Below are 9,682 nucleotides of genomic sequence, written 5' to 3'. Positions count from 1 at the left end.
TCGGCATTTCAAGCCTAATTCCTCTATGGACTCCCAAATAATATTCCGGACACGCTCCTAAGCCCAAAATCACCATACGGAGCTATTGGAATCATCAAAATTCAAATCCGAGGTTGTTTACATATAGGTCCATATCCGGTCCACTTTTCTAACTTAAAATTTTCAATTATGAGACTATGTGTCTCATTTCACTCCTAGTTCCTTCCGGACTCGAACCAACTAACCCGATATAACATAATATATTTGAATAACACAAAAAGAAGTAGGAATGGGGAAAATAGGGTTACAACTCTCGAAACGACCGACCAGGTCGTTACATCCCCCCCCCCCCTTAAACATTCATTCGTCCTCGAACGAGTCTAGAAACATACATGGAGTCTCGAATAGGCGTGGATGTCTGCTCCGCATCTCCCGCTCGGTCTCCCAAGTGGCCTTCTCCATAGGCTGACCTCTCCATTGCACCTTTACTGAAGCTATATCCTTTGACCTCAACCTTCGAACATGCTGATCCAAAATAGCCACCGGCTCCACATCATAAGTCATATCACCCTCTAACTGAACCGTGCTGAAATCCAAAACATGGGACGGATCTCCAATATACTTCCGGGGCATGGAAACATGAAACACTAGATGCACATTCGACAAGATGGGTGGCAAGGCAAGCTTATAAACCACCTCTCCTATCCTCTGAAGCACCTCAAAAGGCCCAATGAACCAGGGGCTCAACTTGCCCCTCTTCCCAAACCTCATAACACCCTTCAAGGGTGATATCTTCAGCAAAACCTTCTCCCCAACCATAAAGGACACATCACGGACCTTCCTATCCGCGTAGCTCTTCTGCCTAGACTGCGCCGTGCGAAGCCACTCCTGAATCAATTTCACCTTATCTAATGTGTCCTGGACCAAGTCTGTACCTAAGAGCCTAGCCTCACCCGGCTCAAACCATCCAACCGGAGATCTACACCTCCTCCCATACAAAGCCTCGTACGGAGCCATCTGAATACTCGACTGATAACTGTTGTTATATGCAAACTCCGCGAGTGGCAGAAACTGGTCCCATGAACCCCCAAAATCAATGACACAAGCACGCAACATGTCCTCCAATATCTGAATAGTGTGCTCGGACTGCCCGTCCGTCTGAGGGTGAAAAGTTGTGCTTAACTCAACCTGAGTACCCAACTCTCGCTGTACGGCCCTCCAAAACCGCGATGTGAACTGAGTACCCCTATCTGAAATGATGGAAACTGGGACACCATGCAGGCGAACGATCTCTCGGATGTAAATTTCAGCCAACTGCTCTGAAGAGTAAGTAGTACCAATTGGAATGAAGTGCGTGGACTTGGTGAGCCGATCCACAATAACCCAAATAGAATCGAACTTCCTCGAAGTCCGTGGGAGCCAAACTACAAAGTCCATAGTGATTCGCTCTCACTTCCACTCTGGGATCTCTAACCTCTGAAGCAAGCCACCCAGTCTCTGATGCTCATACGTAACCTACTGACAGTTTAGACACCGAGCCACAAACCCAACTATATCCTTCTTCATCCGCCTCCACCAATAGTGCTGCCTCAAATCCTGGTACATCTTCGCGGGACCCAGATGGATGGAATACCGCGAGCTATGGGCCTCTTCAAGAATCAGCTCTCGAAGCCCATCTACATTAGGCACACATATCCGGCCCTGCATTCTCAGCACCCCGTCATCACCAATAGTCACATCCCTAGCATCACCTCTCCGAACCCTGTCCTGAAGAACGAGCAAGTGAGGGTCATCATACTGACGCTCCCTGATACGGTCATAAAGAGAAGACCTGGAGACCACACAAGCCAATACCCGACTAGGCTCCGAAATATCCAATCTGACAAGCTGGACTGCCAAGGTCTGAACATCTAATGCCAAAGGTCTCTTTGCTGCTGGAAGATAGGCTAAACTCCCCAACCTCTCTGCCCGGCGACTCAAAGCATCGGCCACCACATTGGCCTTCCCCGGATGGTACAAGATAGTGATATCATAGTCCTTAAGGAGCTCCAACCATCTCCGCTGACGCAAATTAAGATCCTTCTGCTTTAACAGATATTGCATACTCCGGTGATCAGTATAGATCTCACAACGAACCCCATACAAATAATGACGCCAAATCTTCAAGGCGTGAACAATGGCTGCTAACTCAAGATCATGGATAGGATAGTTCTTCTCATGGGTCTTCAACTAGCGCGAGGCATAGGCAATCACCCTACCCTCCTGCATCAAAACACAACCAATGCCTATCCTCGAGGCATCACAATACACGGTGTAAGAACCTGAAGCTGATGGCAAAACTAACATTGGAGTTGTGGTCAAAGCAGTCTTGAGCTTCTGAAAGCTCTCCTCACATTCATCCGACCACCTGAATGGAGCACCCTTTTGGGTCAATTTGGTCAAGGGCAATGCAATAGATGAAATTCCCTCCACAAAGCGACGGTAGTAACCCGCCAAACCAAGAAAACTCCTAATCTTCGTGGCTGAGGACGGTCTGGGCCAACTCTGCACCACCTCTATCTTCTTCGGATCCACCTGAATACCCTCACTGGAGACCACGTGCCCCAAGAATGCTACTGAACTGAGCCAAAACTCACATTTAGAGAACTTTCCATAAAGCTTCTCCTCCTTCAATCTCTGCAATACAACCCTCAAATGCTGAGAGTGCTCTTCCTGGCTACGAGAGAACACTAGGATGTCGTCAATGAATACAATGACAAATGAGTCCAAATAGGGCTGGAATTCACTGTTCATCAGATGCATGAACGCTGTTGGGGCATTGGTCAGCCCAAAAGACATCACCATAAACTCATAATGTCCATATCGGGTTCTGAAAGTTATCTTGAGAATATCTAAATCCCGAATCTTCAGCTGGTGATAACCGGACCTCAAATCAATCTTGGAGAACACCCTCGCTCCCTGAAGCTAGTCGAATAAATCATCAATACGAGGCGAGGGATACTTGTTCTTGACTGTGACACATTCTCATGGAACCATCCTTCTTTTTCATAAATAGAACTGGTGCACCCCAAGGTGACATACTAGGCCGAATAAACCCCTTATCAAGGAGTTCCTGAAGATGTTCTTTCAATTCCTTCAACTCCGCCGGTGCCATATGATATGGTGGAACAGAAATGGGCTGAGTGCCCGGCACCAAATCAATACCAAAGTCAATATCCCTGTCAGGCAGCATGCCCGGTAGGTCTGCAGGAAACACATCTGAAAAATTACGTACCACCGGAACATGATCAATGACAGGAGTCTCTGCACTAACATCCCTCACAAAAGCCAAATAAGATAGGCAACCCTTCTCAACCATGCACTGAGCCTTCAAATATGAAATCACCCTACTTGGTACATAATCTAAAGAACCGCTCCACTCAACCCTCGAAATTCCTGGCATAGCCAACGTCACCGTCTTAGCGTGACAATCTAGAACAGCATGACATGGAGATAATCAATCCATACCCAATATCACATCAAAGTCAACCATACTGAGCAATAATAGATCTACTCGGGTCTCCAGACCCCCAATAGTCACCACACATGACCGATATACGTGGTCCACAATAATAGTATCGACCACCGGAGTAGATACATGTACAAATAAAACTAAGGACTCACGGGGCATATCCAAAAAATAGGAAAAATATGAGGAAACATATGAATACGTGGAACCAGGGTCAAATAATACTGAAGCATCTCTGTGGCAAACTGAGACAATACCTGTAATCACAGCATCTGAAGCAATAGCATCCGGTCTAGCAGGGAGATCATAGAAATGAGCCTGACCACCCCCTGATCTGCCTTCCCCTCTAGGGCGACCCCTAGCTGACTGACCTCTACCCCGAGATGACTGGGCGGGTGGTGAGGTAGCTGGTGCTGTAGTCGGAGGCTGACTCCTCTGCTGAGATAGACCTCCATGACAATGAGGACACTGCCTCCACATATGCCTAAGCTCCCCACACTCAAAACAAATCCATGGTGCTGGCGGCGGAAACTGAAGGGAACCCCTAGCAACGGGATGACTAGTAGAAGAACCTAGCATGGATGAGCCTTGGAAAGGTGGAGCATGGGACGAACTCTGAACTGGAAGGGCATTAAGTGATGAGTGGCCCTGATGAGAACTGTGAGAACCATGGCCAGATGATGCACCCCGATGAAATGGCCGAGCTGACTGAGCCTGTCTGAAATGACGACCTCTACCGTGCTGAAACTGACCCCTAAAAGGAGCATCACTGAATCCACCCTGACCACGAGGTCTCTTGTCCTCCCGCTCAACCCTCTCCTAACTGCGAACCATCTCAATCTGCCGAGAAATGTCGACAACCTCATCAAAGGTAGCACCCGAAACTCGGTCCCTGGTTATGAGCAACTATAGTTGATAAGTGAGGCCATCAATAAATCTCATGATCCTCTCTCTGTCCGTGGGAACCAACCAGATAGCATGACGAGCCAACTCAGAGAACCGCATCGCATACTGCATCACAGACATATCACCCTGGCATAGCCACTCAAACTGTCTACGCAACTCCTCTTTGCGGGATCGAGGCATGAACTGATTCCTCCAAAGTGTCCACCATATGGTGAAACATGGCAAGCCTGCAAAACAAAAGGTTGATCTTTCTCAGGGATACACCTCCGGATCATGTTATCTACACATATTTTAAACAATAGAGGTTTGTCCCTATAATAGGCTCGACAATCGCGGAAGAACTTTTACTTTTGAATTGAGGAGAGTTTATAAGGCACAATACCGCTTGCTAAATAGTTAGCGATTTCAGCATATCATGGCGTCTCCTCCATTGTCACAGCAAGTAACTGTTCATCCGAGAATGTCTCTGTTATGTCTTCCACCTCCATTCTCTTTTCAGCTCCTTCCAATCTTGATAGGTGGTCTGCCACTTGATTGTCCATCCCCTTTCTATCATAGATTTCCAGATCGAATTCTTGTAGCAACAGAACCCAGCGAATCAAGCGTGGCTTTGACTCCTTCTTTGCAATCAAGTACCTAATTGCTGCATGGTCAGTATAAACAATAACTTTTGAACCAATTAAGTACGACCTGAATTTGTCAAAGGCAAACACTACCGCCAGCATTTCCTTTTCCGTTATAGTGTAATTGAGCTGTGCACCGCTGAGCGTCCTACTTGCATAGTAAATCGAGTGCGTCATTTTGTCCTTGCGTTGCCCCAAGACTGCTCCTATAGCATAATCACTGGCATCGCACATGAGCTCAAATGGTTGCTCCCAGATGGGTGCTACTATGATAGGTGCAGTCACCAATCTCTTCTTCAGCTCCTCAAAAACCAACCTGCAATCATTAGAAAACACAAAGGGCTGATCCTTTTCAAGCAGCTTACACAAGGGGCTAGCAATTTTGGAAAAATCTTTAATGAATCGCCTATAGAACCCGATGTGCCCAAGGAAATTTTCACTGCCTTTACCGAAGTGGGTGGTGGCAGCTTCTCAATCAAATCAACTTTAGCATGGTCGACTTCAATGCCCTTGTTGGACACTCGATGCCCCAACATTATTCCTTCTTGTACCCTAAAATGGCACTTTTCCCAATTCAGCACCAGATTTGTCTCTACACATCTTTTGAGCACTCTTCTTAAGTTGTGAAGACAATCTTCAAATGAATCCACCACCACGGAGAAATCATCCATAAACACCTCCATAATATCCTCCACCATGTCAGTGAAAATGGCTAACATGCACCGCTGGAATGTAGTCGGTGCATTGCAAAGTCCAAAGGGCATTCTCCAAAAGGCAAAGATGCCATATGGACAAGTAAAGGATGTTTTCTCCCTATCTTCCGGGGCTATTGAGATCTGGTTATACCCCGAGTATCCATCCAAGAAATAGAAGTGGGACCGCCCAGCTAACCTGTCCAATATTTGGTCAATGAAAGGCAATGGGAAATGGTCCTTTCGAGTGGATGTGTTCAGTTTCCGATAGTCCATGCAAATCTGCCACCCAGTGATTGTACGAGTCGAGATCAACTCGTTATTCTCATTTTGTACGACCATCATTCCTCCCTTTTTTTGGCACACATTGGATAGGACTAACCTAGTTGTTGTCAGAGATGGGGGAAGATGATACCTGCATCTAGCCACTTGATAACTTCCTTCTTTACTACTTCATTCATATTCGGGTTCAGCCGTCGTTGATGCTCCTTGGAAGGTTTGTGCCCCTCTTCCAGAAGAATCTTGTGCATGCAAAAGGCTGGACTGATACCCTTTATGTCTGCCATGGTCTAACCAATGGCAGTCTTACATTCTTGCAATACCTGCAATAGTTGCTCTACCTGCACAACTAGCAAACCAGATGATATAATAACAGGAAAAGTAGAATTAGGCCCCAAGAAAGCGTACCTAAGGTTGGCTGGAAGCGGTTTCAAGTCCAGCTGTGGTGGCTCCTCTATTGATGATTTTGCAGGTGGTGTTTCTCTCTCTTCTAAGCATAGGGGCTCGGACTGAGGTTCCCTTTTCCAGAATCATTGACCTTCAAGAGCCATGACCCACTCTGCCAATCCTTCACCGTCCATCTCTTCCAAATTCATCAAGCAGGCTTCTAGTGGATCCTTGACATTAAGGGTCCCATCCTCTTCTTGCAGTATCACATCCACGGCCTCCACTAGTGAGCAGTTTGCAAATTCATTGGGTCTCCTCATGGATTGTTGAACGTTGAATATTATTTCTTCATTGTTCAACCTCATTTTAAAATATCTAGTCTCACAATTAATTAATGCTCTCCCAGTGGCTAAGAATGGCCTTCCCAGAATGATGGGTATCTCTTCATCCACCTGACAGTCAAGAATAACAAAGTCTACAGGAAATACAAATTTCTCCACTTTCACAAGCACATCATCAAGAATTCCTGTCGGTCTTTTGACTGTGTGATCGGCCAGTTGCAGCAACATTGAGGCCGGTCTAGCTCTGCCAATGCCCAGTTTTGTATAGATTGCCAAGGGCATCAAGTTTATAATGGCTCCCAAGTCACACGATGCTTTAGCAAAAGTATAACTCCCAATAGTGCATGGGATATTGAAGCTACCTTGATCAGACATATTTTGGGCCATAGGTCTTGTCACTACCGCACTGGAGGTTTGTGTCAGAGTTACAGTGGATAGGTCCTGGAAGTCAAATTTTTGCGACATCAGGTCCTTCATCATTTTTGCATACCCTGGCATTTCTCTCAAAGCATCCATCAGTGGAATATTCAATTGAATATGTCGAAGCATTTCCATGAATTTCCTGTATTGATCATCTTTCTTTTGTTTTTCCAATCTCTAAGGGAATGGTACAGGAGTCAACCTTTGTCCACTACTTGATGTCTTTTCTTTGTTGGAAGCTTCTGGCACAAGAGGTGCCACCTGTTCTGAGACTTTTTCACCATCCTTCTACTTACCCTTGTCAACCTGTGCTTGTTCAATTACAACCTCGGTGAGCTCTGTTGACTCATCTGCCTCTAATGTAACTGGCGTAGTTGGCATAGTCTCTCTCGTAAATTGAGCAACTTATCGCTCTCTGTCTAAATCTCTTCCATTCTTGAGACTCACTGCCATTAGCTGATTTAGGTTCTGTTCCTTTGGGTTAATATTTGTATCTGCAGGCAATGTTCCTTGGGGGTGATTGTTCAAGGCCATAGACAGTTGTCCCAGTTGAGTTTCAATGCCTTTGATTGTTGAATCATGTGCTGCTAACTTTTCTTGCATCTTACCATTTGTTCCAATGAGTTGTTGCAGCATACCCCTGATTTCTACCATGTTGTTGTCCTGTTGTTGATGAGGTGGTTGGTAGGCCAACTGTTCCTAGTTCTGCTGATTATAGCCCTACTGCCTTTGATAAGGCACAACTTGACCTTGTGGTCGTGCGCCTCCAGAATTGGGGTTGTGTTGTGGCAGGTTGGGTCTGTACTGCTGGTTTGGTGCTGGTCCCCATTGTTGCCCACCTTGCCTCTGACCTCCAAAATTATTGACATAATTCATGTCTTCTCTGAAGCCTTGATTGTCATTCTCTCCACTCTATGAGCACACATATGACTAGTTTATGCAAGGAGTGCACAATCCTCCATTCGTTGTATCAACAATGTGCACTTGCTTTATACCCATCTCATCAATTTTCTTTGTCAGTATGCTCATCTGAGTCATGAGAGTGGCTATGTTCTCTGCATGGGAATTGTTTGGGTCAAGAGCAACAGAATGCACTATTGGTATAAGTGTCGTACCTCTAGCCATCTAGCCTGAATTTTGAGCTATCTTGTCAAGAAGAATCTTGCACTCTGTGAATGTCTTGCTCAAAAATGCACCGCCAGCTAAAGCATCTACATTGGCCTTCAAACTATCTGCTAAACCCATGTAGAATCTTTGTCCCAGCACCTAATCTGGAATGCCATGGTGTGGACACTTCACTAGCATACCCTTGAACCTCTCCCGGGTTTCTTGTAAGGTCTTAGTTGATTTCTGCATGAACTGCAATATCTCATCAATATGTCTTGCAGTGTTGTTGGGAGGATAAAACTTGTTTAAGAACTGTTTGACTAATTCTTCCCAAGTGGCTATGGAGTTTATTGGGAGCGAATTCAGCCAAGTTTGAGCCTCTCCAATCACAGAGAATGGAAACAGTAGTAGCTTGATGGCTTCAGGAGTCACATTCGGTTGTCTTTGGGTCACACATATTGATAGGAAATTCTTCAGATGTTGTTGTGGGTCTTCAATGTATGACCCGGAGAATAGTCCCTTATTTTGCAATAGATGCAGCATGTTGTTGGTGATCTGGAATGTCTCCGCTTGTATCTGAGGTACAACAATGGTGACGGCTAAGTTATCAGCACTTGGTTGTGCCTAATCATAAAGAGCAGCTTCTGGCACAAGAGGTGCCACCACTCCATTGTTTGGGTCAACCCGATTATTCCGATTGTTTTCGTTGACATTGTCTACGTTGTCCATTTCAATTTCGAGTGTGTGTTTTTGTTGTAACTGTTTGTTCTTCTTGTTGGCTCGATTTAGGAATGCTTTCTCGGGGTCTGAGAGTCCTTCGAAAAGTTCACCAGTCCTCAAAGAGCTTCTAGGTATACACCTGAGTCACAGGAGAATTCAAACGTGAGAATTTCAATGGAAAATTTTAAACACCGTAAGAAATTGATCTAAACTAAGAATACTAGCAATTCTTCTAAGTTGTAATAAATAACACCATTAATTCTCCGGCAATGGCGCCAAAATTTGATCACGCCCAACTATGCCTTGTAAAAAGGACTAAGCGGTCGCTACAAATATAACTCGGTTCAAGTCCGGAGTCGAATCCCACAGGGAACTAACCTATTTACTACAACTTTAAATAATGCTAATGATAAGCTCAGACAACTTCCGGATGCAAGAGTTTTATGAATAATCAGTGAAATTTATTTAGCTAAGGAAAAATGACAATAAAATTAGTAATAATCAAGACTAAAATTGAATTCAAGGGTAAAAGGATCTAGGGCTATTGATTTTCCCAATTGCCGGATTAATTCTTAACTCTTTAGCTATAATCTCGCCGTAATACTCTATGAGGATTATGAGTTTTGGGCTACCGTAATTACCTCTCGATCAATTACGATAATTTACTAGAAGCATTCTTTCGAACTACTCTAGTTAACAATTTATGCAACTCAGAATTAT

The 9,682-nt window shown here is 45.0% G+C and overlaps 1 protein-coding gene and 1 non-coding gene across 2 annotated transcripts; one reads left to right on the top strand and one right to left on the bottom strand.

Moving 5' to 3' along the window:
• Positions 1 to 6,293: 6,293 nt before the first annotated feature.
• Positions 6,294 to 7,516, bottom strand: LOC138895228 (uncharacterized). Its single transcript, XM_070179896.1, has 3 exons — positions 7,442 to 7,516; positions 6,526 to 7,312; positions 6,294 to 6,328 (listed from the first exon to the last, which is right to left on the bottom strand). Exons 1-3 carry the CDS (start codon positions 7,514 to 7,516, stop codon positions 6,294 to 6,296), a joined length of 897 nt encoding a protein of 298 aa, XP_070035997.1.
• Positions 7,517 to 8,411: 895 nt separating this feature from the next.
• On the top strand, positions 8,412 to 8,518 carry LOC117274460 (small nucleolar RNA R71). Its single transcript, XR_004504558.1, has one exon. It is a non-coding gene; the product is annotated as a small nucleolar RNA R71 (small nucleolar RNA).
• Positions 8,519 to 9,682: the final 1,164 nt, after the last annotated feature.

The sequence above is a fragment of the Nicotiana tomentosiformis genome, chromosome 7 (assembly GCF_000390325.3).
Source record: "Nicotiana tomentosiformis chromosome 7, ASM39032v3, whole genome shotgun sequence".
NCBI classification, from domain to species: domain Eukaryota; kingdom Viridiplantae; phylum Streptophyta; class Magnoliopsida; order Solanales; family Solanaceae; genus Nicotiana; species Nicotiana tomentosiformis.
The sequence above is the reverse complement of the archived record's forward strand: the minus strand, read 5'-3'. Positions and strand labels throughout refer to the sequence as shown.